This window comes from Carcharhinus amblyrhynchos, chromosome 1, assembly GCF_965287045.1.
Source record: "Carcharhinus amblyrhynchos chromosome 1, sCarAmb.v2.hapA, whole genome shotgun sequence".
NCBI classification, from domain to species: Eukaryota; Metazoa; Chordata; class Chondrichthyes; order Carcharhiniformes; family Carcharhinidae; genus Carcharhinus; species Carcharhinus amblyrhynchos.
In genome coordinates, this window is record NC_137324.1 from 17,356,175 (window position 1) to 17,370,891 (window position 14,717).

At 43.7% G+C, this 14,717-nt stretch overlaps 1 protein-coding gene across 1 annotated transcript in view; it reads left to right on the forward strand.

Annotated features, from left to right (window-relative positions):
- Positions 1 to 8,486, forward strand: part of rpia (ribose 5-phosphate isomerase A (ribose 5-phosphate epimerase)) — a 31,425-nt gene extending 22,939 nt beyond the window's left edge. Inside the window, exons 7-9 of the mRNA XM_080197183.1 lie at positions 3,295 to 3,436; positions 5,849 to 5,948; positions 7,709 to 8,486. Of these exons, the coding sequence (XP_080053309.1) occupies positions 3,295 to 3,436; positions 5,849 to 5,948; positions 7,709 to 7,806 (340 nt within the window). The 3' untranslated portion in view covers positions 7,807 to 8,486. The remainder of the gene's footprint in view (positions 1 to 3,294; positions 3,437 to 5,848; positions 5,949 to 7,708) is intronic.
- The last annotated feature ends 6,231 nt before the right edge of the window (positions 8,487 to 14,717 follow it).

The following is a 14,717-nucleotide window of genomic DNA, read 5'->3' on the forward strand; positions in this document are numbered from 1 at the left end:
ATTCCAAATACTCTCAACCTCTGAGATAACTCTACCCATGTCTGTCATAAATTGGAGATCGTTAACATACATCCCCTAGTTTGCGTCTGTCATGGGAGGAAAGTGGAGCAGCATGGTGGCACAGTGGTTAGTACTACTGCCTCACAGTGCTGGGGATCTGGGTTCAATTCCTGGGCTTGAGTCACTGTCTGTGTGGAGTTTGCATGTTTTCCCTGTGTCTGTGTGGGTTTCCTCCGGGTGCTCCAATTCCTTCCCACAGTCTAAAAGACGCGCTGGTAAGATATATTGGCCATGCTAAATTCTCCCTCAGTGTACCCAAACTGGCACCGGAGTGTGGCGACTAGGGGATTTTGACAATAACTTCATTGCAGTATTAATGTAAGCCTACTTGTGACACTAATAAATAGACATAACTTTAAAAAAAAAACACCCTTTCAGCAGTTCTTTCCACCCTTGTCCAGACCACCAGCCTCCGTTCCCCAACCCTGCATCTAGACACCACCTGCCCCGTCCATCCTGACTAAGAAGGTCTTTAGGAATTTGGTGTGAATGCTAAAACGTGCCTGTGCCCTGTCATTAATAAGGTGATATGGTAATGGGTTTATTGCTTCACATTCATCTAATTGACCCTCGTGTGTCCCTGAGATCAACTGCATCAGCTATTAATTCTAAGTCTGGGGAGACTCTGGCATAGTTAGTTAGAACCCTGCAGGGCAGAAAGAGGCCCTTCGGCCCATCGAGTCTGCACCGAACGCAATCCCACCCAGGCCCTATCCCCATATCCCTACATATTATACCTACTAATCCCTCTAACCTACGCATCCCTGGACACTTGAGGGGCAATTTCTTAGCATAGCCAATCAACCTAATCTGCACATCTTTGGACTAATATCACTGCAATCCTGAGGCCTAGGCTAATGTTCTGAGGAGACGGGTTCAAATCTCACTGTGGCAGTGAGTGGAATTTGAGTTCAATTCGTCAAGTCTGGAATTTTCAGCAGCTTTCCGTAATGGTGATCGTTCAATTCCGTCAAGTTCACTAATGTTGAAATCTGCTACCCTTATCCGGTCTGGCCTACTTCAGGCCCACAGTATTTTTCAAGGCATCAGTTTTGTATCATGTGAGTTTTAATCCTGAGTTCCAGGATTTGTGATTTGATTTATTATTGTCACATGAATTAGCATACAGTGAAAAGTATTGTTTCTTGTGTGCTGCACAGACAAAGCATACCATCCATAGAGAAGGAAATGAGAGAGTGCAGAATGTAGTGTTACAGTCATAGCTAGGGTGTAGAGAAAGATCAATTTAGTGCAAGGTAAGTCCATTCAGAAGTCTGATGTCAGCAGGGAAGAAGCTACTCTTGAGTCGGTTGGTTTGTGACCTCAGACTTCTGTATCTTTTTCCCGATGGAAGAAGGTAGAAGAGAGAATGTGTGGGGTCCTTGATTATGCTGGCTGCTTTTCCGAGGCAGCAAGAAGTGTAGACAGTCAATGGATGGAGGCTGGTTTGACTGATGGACTGGGCTACATTCACAACCCTTTGTAGTTCCTTGCGATCTTGGGCACAGAAGGAGCTGTACCAAACTGTGATACAACCAGAAATTGGCACCCATGCGATGGTCCCTGAGCTCATCCTAAATTTGGTTCCTTATTCCTAGAATTGGGATCATAGATTCTGTTTCTCCAGGGAATTGAGAGGCAGTGGAATTCACTTCCAGGGTTGGTGACGGAGGCCGTAGCTATGTACGTTGAATTGGATGAGTTGGGAAATAAGGGTGGTTTTTAATTACAGTTGCTGTGTTCAGTTCACTAATCAAGAACATCATGAATCATTTTCTCTCTCAGCAACTTTCAGTGTTGTTCCCTGTAAATGATACATTGGGTTGTTGTGACGTGACCTTCGTCCAAGTCAAGTTCCATTTGGCTTTATAGAGTCATAAAGGTTTACAGCATGAAAACAGGCCATTCAGCCCAACGTGTCCGTGCTGTCCAGTTTTTAAACCACTAAGTTAGCCACGATTGCCTGTATTTGGCCCATATCCCTCTATACCCATCTTCCCTATCTAAATACTTCTCTTTAAAAGACAACTTTGTACTTGCCTTTACTACTACCTCTGGCAGCCTATTCCAGACACTCACCTGTGTGCAAAAACTGCCCCGCTGGGCCCTTTTGTATCTCTTCCCCCCCCTCCCCACCTTAAAAAAAAATCTGTTCCCCAGCACGTGTAAGTGTGATTGCACTAGATTAGAATCCTGTAGTGATTTAAGCAAAATACACGGAGGTTGAAATCTGCAACAAAACAGAAAATACTGGAAAATCTCAGCAGGCCTGACATCTGTAGTGGAGTCATCCAGATTCAAAACGTTGGTTCTATTCTCTTTCCACAGATACTGTCAGGCCTGCTGAGATTTTCCAGCACTTTCTGTTTTTTCTCTTTGTATTGCTTTAACTTTTGCTTTGTGAGTTTGCAATCTGTAAAACTGTTGACCATTCCACAACCACCCGCCCCCCCAAGGCAGGGCTGTTTGGCTCGATCTAGAGACAGTGATGTTTAGCAGACATCGCACTAATCCCTGGTGCCCCGAGGCTGATTGTACACAAACCCCCCTCTCCCGTTTTTCTATCCAGCACAATCCCAGTCCAGCGTAGTAAATTCCTCTGGTTTCTAGAAGTTTCTGCACCTTGCAGGTTGAGTATCCTTTATCCAAAACTCCTGTGCTTTGGATTTCAGGCAATCTTGATTTTCCGATACCGCATATAAACTTGCATCACAGTAGCTTAAGCTAGCTAAAGCCTAAGGTCGTGTCACAAGTAGGCTTGCATTAACACTGCAATGAAATTACTGTGAAAATCCCCCAGGCGCCTGCTCAAGTACACTGAGGGAGAATTTAGCATGCCGATGCACCTAACTAGGACGTCTTTCGGACTGTGGGAGGAAACTGGAGCATCCGGAGGAAACCCACGCAGACACAGGGAGAACATGCAGACTCCGCACAAACAGTGACTCAAGCCGGGAATTGAACCCGGGTCCCTGGCACTGAGAGGCAGTAGTGCTAACCACTATGCCATCGATGTATCACTAAATAATGAATTACAAAGAGAAGTTCCTTTTCGATGTGGTCATCACAAACATCAGAAGATAACCAGCAGAGACAAACACGTGGTCTTCCCATGCTGAAGTTAAAAAAGAAAGTATGGATTTTGGATGTATTTAGTTTTCTGATACATGACCGAAACAACAACTTGGTACCACGTGGTCCAACTTTTGAGTTCCTTTTTAATTTTATTTTTAGGAAGGATTCCAAAAGCCTTGGGGAGAAATGGAAAAAGGGCGTTCCAATCGAAGTTATCCCAATGGCTTATGTGCCAGTTACCAAGGCGATTGCTGCAAAGTTTGGTGGGGCAGCTGAGTTACGAATGGCTGTGAATAAAGCTGTAAGTACAGAACTCGGTGGGAACTCTCATTCCTGGCAAGGCCAAAACTTCCTTTGTAGATCAGAGAAGACTTATTGGTGTTTGGATTTTTTAGAGAGGCAAATCATGGCGGCACAGTGGTTAGCCCTGCTGTCTTGCAGCTGAGGCACCTGGGTTCGACTCCTGGCTTGGGTCACTGTTTGTGTGGAATCTGCACATGAGAACATAAGAAATAGGAGCAGGAGTAGGCCATCTAGCCCTTCGAGTCTGCCCCACCATTCAACAAGATCATGGCTGATCTGAAGTGGATCAGTTCCACTTTCCCGCTTTCTCCCCATAACCCTTAATCCCCTGTCTATCAGAAACCTATCTACCCGTGACTTAAATATATTTAGTGAGGCAGCCTCCACCACTTCAACGGGCAGAGAATTCCAGAGATTCACCACCCTTTGAATGAAGAAGTTCCTCCTCGACTCCGATCTAAACTGCCCCTCCCATCTTGAGGCTGTGCCCTCTAGTCCTGCTATCCTTTCTAAGCAGGAAGAATCTCTCTACCTCTGCCCTATCCATCCCCTTCATTATCTTATACGTCTCTATAAGATCCCCCCATATCCTTCTAAACTCCAACGAGTACAGACCCAGTCTATTTAATCTCTCTTCATAGTCCAATCCCCTCATCTCTGGTATCAGCCTAGTGAACCTCCTCTGCACTTCCTCCAAGGCCACTTCTGCAAGTGTAGCGAACAAACCTACACACAGTACCCCAGCTGCGGCCTCACCAGTACCCTGTACAGTTGCAGCAACTTTTATATTCTATGCCCCTCGCTATAAAGGCCAACATTCCATTCGCCGCCTTGATCACCTGCTGCACCTGCGACTCGTGCACAAGGACCCCCAGGTCCCTCTGCACCGTAGCATGCTGCAGCTTTTTGCCTTTCAAATAATAATCCCTCCTACTATTTCTTCCTGCCAAAGTGGATAACCTCACACTTGCTAACATTATACTCCATCTGTCAGGTCCTCGCCCACTCGCTCAGCCTACCCAGATCCCCTCTGCAGACTTTCTACACCCTCCACGCAATTTGCTTTTCCACTCATCTTCGTGTCATCAGCAAATTTCGTCACCCTACGCTCAGCCCCCTCCTCCAGATCATCTGTCCTTTCTTCACAAGACAACCTGCCCCTTCTTGGTATTAATCTAATAAACCTTTTCTGAACTGCTCCTAATCCAGTTGCATCTTTCCTTAAATAAGGAAACTAAGAAGTGTGCGCAACACTGCAGATGTGGCCTCACCGGTGCCTGGTACAACTGAAACATGAATTCGCTACATTTGTATTCAATTCTCCTTGCAATAAATGACAGCATTGTATTAGCTTTCCCAATTACCTGCATGCTAACCTTTGTGATTCATGAACTAGGACATGCAGATACCTCTGCAGTCTCTCATCATTTAGATAATACGCTCCTGTTTATTCTTACTGCTAAAATGGACAATTTGGGAGCTGGGGGAACCATCAGTCATGGAGGGAAGTTGTGTGATAATTCTCATAAGATCCATGATTCTGGTTATGCATATGAGTTCCCTGGTCACAAGCTGTAGTTGAGAATTCTGATAATTACCCAAGCCAGGTGAGAATACCAAAAGATAAAGGGGTTGTTTGGCATTGGAGCCAGTTTAAACTGTTTAGAGAAATGCTAAATCATAAGCCATTTTTGGAAGAGAACTTCTGTATGAGAGAGCAATATTTGAAGGTATCAAAATATAATTGATTAAAGGACATGCCATCGTTAGATTGACAGAACAGTGAATGAATGGAATTGCTTTTAATTAAGTGCTGGGCTGTATAATCTGGTCATGAAAACTATAACCAATTCTGCTATTTGGCATGAAATCTGAGATTTTTAGTGAAAGCCTGCTAGCTCATTAACTGTGCAGGTGGAACCATTGATCTCCCATTTTGGCCGAAATGAGATTCGTCTTGTCTTAATTATATGTTTGTCTGAATATTGCTAAATTGTGATGTTATTGATTCTAATATTTCAATGTTTTAATAAAACTAGTTTAATTGCAGAATTTCATTGAACTAGTAAACTTTTATTGCCTTTGTGAAATCAAATGTTTAATGAAAAGATAAATTAATCAGGCCACCTGGAAGAATTTCCCACTACACAGGCAATGGTTTGTCAATCTGGAACTTATTAGCTATGCCTTTTATAAGGCAGGCCCAGGACTGGGCCTGCTGAATTACAGTTCCAGAGAGAGACGGGTGTGTACACACCACGGTAGTGGTTTCACTATATTTCTGTAATAAACTATATTCCTTTCATGTTGGGTTTCCTGAGTTATCGCAGGATTGTTGCGGGTTGGCAGGAACCTCTTTTCCCCATATTGTGAGACAATTGAGGTGTTTTAACATGTTGCTTTACTCCAGGGACCAGTGGTGACGGATAACGGCAATTTCATCTTGGATTGGAAGTTTGATAATATTTCTGACTGGAAGAATGTGAATATCGACATTAAAATGATTCCTGGTAAGGAAATTATTTCAAATCTAGATGTAGAAACACAGCTTTAATCTTGTGGCAACTAATAATCTTGAACTTCATATGCCACGGTAAGTTTCCCTGGTGCCCATAAATGGTATTAAATTAAAGTCACTATAGTCCCAGATAGGCAGAGGCTGCTCTCCCCTTTTGAGGGGGAGGACTGACTCGTAATGATATAACCTAAGGATCACCATTAACCAGACAAGGGGTAAGGTTGAGAAGGTGGACTTTCATGAATAACCTCAGCCAATAGGGGAATTGAACCCACACTGTTGGCAGCGCTCTGCATTACAAACCAGTGATCCAGCCACTGACCTAACTAACACCCCTCCCCTCAAATAGTGTACAGGATCAGTGAAGACTTTTGCATACATGTGATAGATCTGAATCCCAACGATACTGTCCACTATCTGACGTTTTTCCCTTTTTCTTTTTGGTACATTTGCTTTGATTTATTAATGTCACATGTATTAGTATGCAGTGAAAAGTATTGTTTCTTGCGCTCTATACAGACAGAGCGTACCACTCATAGAGAAGGAAAGGAGAGGATGCAGAATATAGTATTACAGTCATAGCTAGAGTGTAGAGAAGAGTAAGAGTTTTAAAAACATAGAACAGAAGTAAATATGGAAGTAGAGGGTATGCTGGGCACACATTACAAGAAGTCTTCACATTCTGGTGCCATCTTGAAATTTACATATTCTCTTTTTGCACGCACATTGTCTCTTCCATTTTTCTCTCTTTCTCTTTCTTTCCTGCATGTGCTCACTTGTGTTCATCTCATTCTCTTGAATGACTGTAATCCTGCATTCTTCTGTGTCAAATGCTTATTCCAGTGATAAGTTAGAAAGTGTTGGAAAACCTCAGTAGGTCTGGCAGCATCTGTGGTGAAAGAAACAGAGTTGGTGTTTTGTCTGTCTTGAAAAGCCTTGATTTTATTTATATCCAGTTCTTTCTTCAACTATTAACCTTTCACTTTCCTCCTTGAGATGAGAAGCCAATGTTTGTTACCCAAGAGGCAGGTTTGTGCTACTGTTAACAGCTGTAGGTAAATACTCTCATCATCAAGGCGACCTCTGAGTAAGGCACAGGTTGGTTGTTGATATCTGCAGTATCATGGGATGTCTTGTTATCTTCAAGAGGGGTGGATAGAGAGTGCAAGGGAATATTTGTTACCCTCAGTTCTTTCCCAGATGTCTTTGACATTTTGTTGCTGTTCCTTTTTGTTGCTGGCTCAAATCATAGAATCCCTACTGTGCTGAAGGAGGCCCTTTGGCCCATCTGAGTCTGTACCAACCATAATCCCACCCATGCCCTATTCTTGCAACCCCACACTTACCCTGCTAATTCACCCTGACACTAGGGTCAGTTTATCATGGCCAGTTAACCTAACCCACACATCTTTGGACTGTGGGAAGAAACCAGAGCACCTGGAGGAAACCCAAGCAGAGACAGGGAGAATGTGCAAACTCCACACAGACTTCCTCCCTATGGTGGAATTGAGGTCCTGGCGCTGAGAGACAAACAGTGCCAACCACTGTGCCACCTGAGGAACTCCCTCCCTAGCAGCACTATGTGGGCATACCTACACCACATGGGCTGTAGCAGTTCAAGAAGGTAGCTCACCACCACCATCTCGACAATTAGAGATGGGCAATAAATGTTGGCCTTCCCTTGTCTTTTAATTTAAGTCCTGAAATGCTTGCGAATATGCTGTACTTCTAAATGCACTTTTGTCCCTGCAGGAGTGGTAGAGACTGGATTATTCATTGGCATGGCGGAGAGGGTTTACTTTGGCCTGGAGGATGGATCCGTCTGTTTCCGTGACAGATGCTCACATTGACAAAGAACATTGAGTCTTCCCATCCCTGCAAAGATCACCTTGCCTTAAATGAACTATCCTGCCAAATATCTTACTTCCAGAATTTAAAAAAAAATAAATTGTTATATTGCTTGTTTTTTAAAAAATGTATATATAAAATGGGAATGGCAAAGTCTTTGCTTATGTGACTAATAATACCTGCCTTATGCTGAGTTATTGTATCTGAAGATGAGGAAAATTGTGGGTTGGACGTGGTTCACGGATTCCTGGCATCTCTGCTACCCTTAGAAGTTGCCATGCTGTGGAGATGCTGGCGTTGGACTGGAGTAAGCACAATCAGGAGTCTCGCAACACCAGGTTGAAGTCACCTGAAGAATGAGTGACACTCAGAAAACTTGTGCTACCAAATAAACCTGTTGGACAGGTTTATTTGGGAGCGCAAGCTTTCAGGGTGTCGCTCCTTCTTCGGGTGACTTTAACCTGTTGTTAGACTTCTTACTATACCTGCCTTTTGAAGTAAGCAGGCAGGTGAGTAACATGACGACTTGGCCTGGAGATAGAATGGGTTGGATGTGCGATTTACTAGTTGAGACGTAACACTCTGCAGAAGATGGTATTACACACCTTCAGGGACCCATTCCATGTTGTGCCAAGGAACTTGATCACAGAGAGTTACTATATCCATCAAAAAGATTGGGGGGTGGGGGGGGAACGGTGGGGACAGTGGGGCGATGGGACAGTGAGAGGGTTGGGAGATGGAAGTGTAGTATTGTGGATCCAGACTTTGTGTCAAGTCATCCAGTTCTCTGTACTGAATTCTGTGATGCTGCCAGCCATTCTCCTTGTTGTCAGTTTTGCAAATAGTCAGAAGGAAGGGAAGTTACCCTTGGTTTGCTGACTCAAGGGATGAGTCCTGATGGTGGGGAGGCAATCTCGGTTTCTGCTGATCCCCTTCAGCGTGTACACCAGCTCACTGGAAGTGAAGATGCCTGGATGAAGGGAAAACTGCATGTTAGTTTAGTCACTTTTAGTCTCACATTTGATATACTTTGAACCAGTAATTGAAACTCTCAGATGTTCACATGGTTTGCACTGTTGTCTTAAGCCTCTTTGAGCTGCTTAGCCATGTGACTGCCTTAAAGCACCAATGGCCTTAATGACACTCTCATTCTGTGTGGTAACACCTGACCTACAGCTGTTTTATAGTTGGTGTGTTTTCTGGGGATTTAAGCAAAAATATTTTTTTAAAACAAAATATGTAAACGCATTATTTTTGAGATCTGCAATTTCTTTTCACATCAGTGTGCATGGATCTTTAATTTTGATGCATCACTTTTAACAGGATAAACTGAATGTATCGTTTATTACGGCAAATAAAAAGAATATGACCCTACTTACCTTTTAATGGTACCAGCCTTTTATTTTTAGATTTTACTTAAAATATCTTGGTGGGGTTTGAACTTGGTTTTTGTTGGTGCTACTGATCTAATAACTTACCACTACCCACTACGTTTCCCTACCTATGTATTACCATTCCTCCTCCTTCATCAGGCCTGTTGAGCCTATTAGCAACAATTCCACCCAGGCCCTATCCCTGTAACCCTACATATTTACCATGCCAGTCCCCCTGACACCAAGGGCAAATTTAGCATGGTCAATCCACCTAATCCACACATCTTTGGACTGTGGGAGGAAATTGGAGCACCCGGAGGAAACCCACGCAGACATGGGGTGAACAAGCAATCTGTACATCACAGTCACCCAAAGTTGGAATTAAAGCTGGGTCCCAGGCACTGTGTCACCATGCCACCATGATAGTGGGTGTTTTGGGGGGGGTGGGGGAGGGGTGTTGGCTGATCATGACTGTGACTGGAATACGTTTTACTCAATCCTCTGCTATAGCTACATAATGTCCCTTCTGTACACTATCTAGATAATTTCTGTGTAATTGTGTCTTTTGGGACATTGTGGAAAGTAATGCACAATGCAAGTACTCATAATTTGCATTGATGGGTCATCTTTGTAAGTTTGCTGGCTGTTTCACCTCCAAATCCACTTAATAAGTTGTTCCTATGAGCGACTGACCATTTCAGGAAATTAGAGGCAATCCAGTAACTTGGGAAAACATTTATTCAGTAGCAAAATCAATGCTTAATAAAGCTAGGCAGCGATTTTTTTTTTACTGGCTGGTGGTTCTTGTTTTTCACTTCAACCAACGGCACAAGGCGACACCCCATCTCTATTTCTGTCTCTTGAACATTATGATCTGCTTCAGCTGGAAAGCACTCTTCAATTTGGTCTCCCAATTCCTGCTTGGTTCAACTCTGGTGCTTTTGAACTTGCAAAATTGCAAACCACGTGTCTGACTGCTATTCTTGGAATCAAGCTCGCGTGCTGCGGGGCCGGCTGCCGGTTGGCTCGCGTGCTGCGGGGCCGGCTGCCGGTTGGCTCGCGTGCTGCGGGGCCGGCGGTTCATTGGTTGAGGTGGTGGATGATTATCTATTTGTTACATCTGGGATTATCTCTCATTGTAACCTTTCCAATAACGTTTTGTAACTTCCCAATAGTTTCAATGTCTGCTTTTAGTTTCGGCACTTGCTTAGTTGAGATAAGAGTGTGTAATGTCTAGTACTGCCGGTTAGCATTTAGGCTCAGTCATCCGAATGTTTAATTAAAGTCTGGATGTCTTATACAATCCTTATCTGCCTGAGCTTTGTACAAGTTAATTAAAATAGAGCAGGAGTACAGGGCGATGTGAGGTCTATATAGTCCACACACATATATATAGTCTATATAAATACAGATCAAAATCATTGTAAAACAGCACTCCCTCAGAAACGTATTAAATTCTAACAGGAATAGTCAGGGTAGATTCAGAAAGAATATTCCTGATGGTGGGGAAGTCCAGAACATCGTTTGAGGATAAGGGGTAAACCTTTTGGAACTGAGACGTGGAGAAATTGCTTCATCTATGGGGGTGGGGAATGTGTGGCATTCATTCCCACAGAATGTAGTTGAAGAAGAAATTAGCTATCGCTTTTGAGGCTCAAGGGATATGGGGAGGAAGAGGGGGAAACAGGATATTGGATTCGATGATCAGGATGAATGCTTCTATTTTATGTTTCTGGTGTGTTAAATTTAAGAGAACACGGTACAAGGTATAACCTAATACATTACAGATTCATAATGAGCACAAGACACAAAAGCTACATAGTTATGAAAATTGATTTCAGAACACAACTCTAAAGGGTCAGCTGGACTTGAAACATCAACTCTTTTCTCTCCATACAGATGCTGCCAGACCTGCTGAGATTTTCCAGCATTTTCACTTTTGGTTTCACAACTCTAAACTTACCAAGCCAAAGATAGTTACACATATTCACAATACTGCAAGCTTTAAAAAAGAATAAGCTACTTATGACTATCAGAATCTTGCAGTTGTTTTACACAATTTTAAGGGCCTGATCATGTGATTTACTAATGTCCTGTGTTGTCGACAATTCAGCAAAAGATTGTGTAGATAGTTACCGTAACCAAACTCCAAACTAATTATTAAACCTTTCGCAACCTGAGCTGGTCACTAAGTGCTTTGCAATTGATGAAATACAGTCCTTTCATTTTGCAATGCTATTAGTTAATGTTACCAGTAATATTAGTCAAGAAACAAGACAGCCAGTTAGCATGCACAAGATCCCACAAACAATGGTGACATTAATGTTGGTGAAGAATTGACAGGAACTCTGTGGGGAACTTACTTGCTTTTTTGAATTATGTTGTAAGATCAGCACCGTGGTTAACGCTGCTGCCTCACGGCGCCAGGGACCTGGCTCGCTTCCCAGCTTGGGTCACCATCTGCGAAGTCTGCACGTTCTCCCTGTGTCTGCATGGGTTTCCCCTGAGTGCTCCAGTTTCGTCCCACAGTCCAAAAGACATGCTGGTTAGGTGCATTGGCCATGCTAAATTCTCCCTTGATGTACCTGAACAGGTGCTGAACTGTGGCGACTAAGGAATTTTCACAGTAACTTCATTGCAGTGATAATGTAAGCCTATTTGTGATACTGATAAATAAACCAAAAAAAAAATTATTTTTGTCTGCAGTGAAGGGTCTCATCCAAAGGATGGCACCTCTGAATGCAGCACTCCCTCAGTCCTGTCAGCTGAGGATATGTGCTTGAGTCTTGAGTGGGAATTGAACCTAATACTTTCTGATTCACAGGCCAAAATGCTTGCTGAGCTAAGATCACCAACCTGGTTTACAATTATTGCTGTTCCAGTATTAACCACTATTTATAAGTGCTGGGGGGACCAACATGGAAACATTCAGTGCAATGAAATCACTGTTTAAACCTTTGGCTCATAAGGCAGATGTCAGGTTGTGAATTTGGTTCCCCTCTGACAATTGGAGATGTTAAGATCCGCCCCCAGAATTATTTGTAACATAATGGTGTTGCAAAGTGAGGGAGTCCAGAACAGGTTTATGGATGGCACAATGGTTAGCACTGTTGCCTCACAGCATCAGGGACCCAGGTTCGATTCCCAGCTTGAGTCACTGTCTGTGTGGAGTTTGCATGTTCTCCCCATGTCTGCGTCCCCCTCTGGCTACTCTGGTTTCCTCCCACGGTCCAAAGATGTGCAGGTTAGGTGGATGGGTCATGATAAATTGCCCCTTAGTGTCCGGGAATTAGCACGGTAAATACGTGGGATTGTGGGGATAGGGCCTAGATGGGGTTGTTGTCGGTGCTGGCTCATAGAAATAGAAAGAGGCCATTTAGCCCATCGAGTCTGCACTGACTACACGCCCACCCATTCCCTACCCCATATCCCTTCATACTTACTCGCTAATCCCTCTAACCTATACATCTCAGAACAGTAAGGGGCAATTTAGCATGGCCCATCAACCTAACCCGCACATCTTTGGACGGTGGGAGGAAACCGGAGTACCCAGAGGAAACCCACGCAGACACGAGGAAGATGTGCAAACTCCACACAGACAGTGAGCCAAGCCGGGAGGAGCTGTGAAGCAGCAGTCCTCAATGGGCCAAATAGCCTCCTTCAGCAATGTAGGGTTTTTGTGATTCTAGGTTGGTGACGGTAATACTATGAAATACCTGCGGGTGGTGCCATTGAGATCGTTATCTTCAGCCTGCTCAACAGTACCCTCAGCTGATGGGTTTTGGTATTTGCGTACTGTTAGAATGAATATTTCTGAATGTTTGAAATGTATGACTTTGCCCTGCCAATGACATCCTCAGCTTGTGAGTCTTTGCAGTAATCCCTGACGAGAACTGTTGCAGACTATATTTTGTGCAGGTTTAACCCAGTCACCCAGGTTTTCCTGCTGTCAAACTTGATGAGGTGCTCTGTCTGGATTGCCCGTCTCAGTGTGAAGTGCTGTCAATCGTCACAACAGCCTGACCAGAAGTACACGTGTCCTTTCATTGCCATAGCAATTGTACTCCCAAAAATACTTCCCTGATTGTAAAACCCTGTGGCCGTCCCGAGATTGCGAAAGACACAGCCTGGGATTTTCTGCCCTAACATAGGGGATAGGCAGGGCCTACCTAAAGTCTGTTGACTTTCGACCGGGCCAGAAAACCTCAGGCGCTATGTAAATGCAAATCCTTCCATTGTTGTTGTCAGGCATGGCTCCTTAGCAGCACAGTGGGTGGCACTGCTGCCTCACAGTGCCAGAGACCTGTGCTGATTCCTGGCTTGGGTCACTATGTGGAGTCTGCATGTTCTCCTTGTGTCTGCATGGGTTTCCTCCCACAGTCTGAAGGACATGCTGCTTAGGTGCATTGACCTGAACAGGCACCGGAGTGTGGCGACTAGAGGAATTTCACAGTAACTTCACTGAAGTGTTAATGTCAGCCATAATGTAAAGTGCCTAATAAATGAACTCTAAAAAGAAGCCTTATATTAAGTTGATCTTTCTTTACACCCTAGCTATGACCGCAACACTACATTCTGCACCCTCTCCTTTCCTTATGAATGGTGTGCTTTGTCTGTACAGCATGCAAGAAACAATACTTTTCAATGTATACTATTAAATCTGACAATAATAAATCAAATCAAATCAAAAGCTGTCATGGAGACCACTTTACTGGAACAGCAATAATTGTAAAGTAGGATGGTGACCTTGGCTGAATATAAATCCCTCTGACCTTCAAGTCTGCAGGTTATGGGTTCAAGTCCCACTTCAGAGGTATGAGCTTATGTTCCCTGTTGTCACTGAAAGGTTAAGTGGGTTCGGATTGTATTCATTGGGGTTTAGAAGAGTGAGAGGGGGTGTCATAGAAACTAATAAAATTCTAACAGGGTTAGACAGGGTAGATTCAGAAAGTATGTTCCAGATGGTGGGGGAGTCTGGAACCTGCTCTACCACTCAGTAAGATCATGGTTAATCTTTTCGTGGACTCAGCTCCATTTCCTCATCTGCACACTATAACCCTTAATTCCTTTACTGTTCAAAAATTTATCTATCCTTGCCTTAAAAATTATTCAATGAGATAGCCTCAACAGCTTCACTGGGCAGGGAATTCCACAGATTCAGAACCTTTGGATGAAGAAGTTACTCCTCAACTCAGTCCTAAATCTGCTCTCCCTTATTTTGAGGCCAGTTCTATTTAATTAACCCTAGTTCTATTTCACCTGCCAGTGGAAACAACTTCTCTGCTTCTATCTTATCTATTCCCTTCATAATCATATATGTTTCTATAAGATCTCCCTTCATTCTTCTGAATTCCAACAAGTATAGCCCAGTCTACTCAATCTCTCCTCACCAGCCAACCCTCTCAACTCCGGAATCAACTTAGTGAATCTCCTCTGCCCCCCTCCAGTGCCAGTATATCCTTTCTCAAGTAAAGAGACCAAAACTGTACGTAGTACTTTTGGTGTGGCCTCACCAGCACCTTATACAGCTGCAACATAAT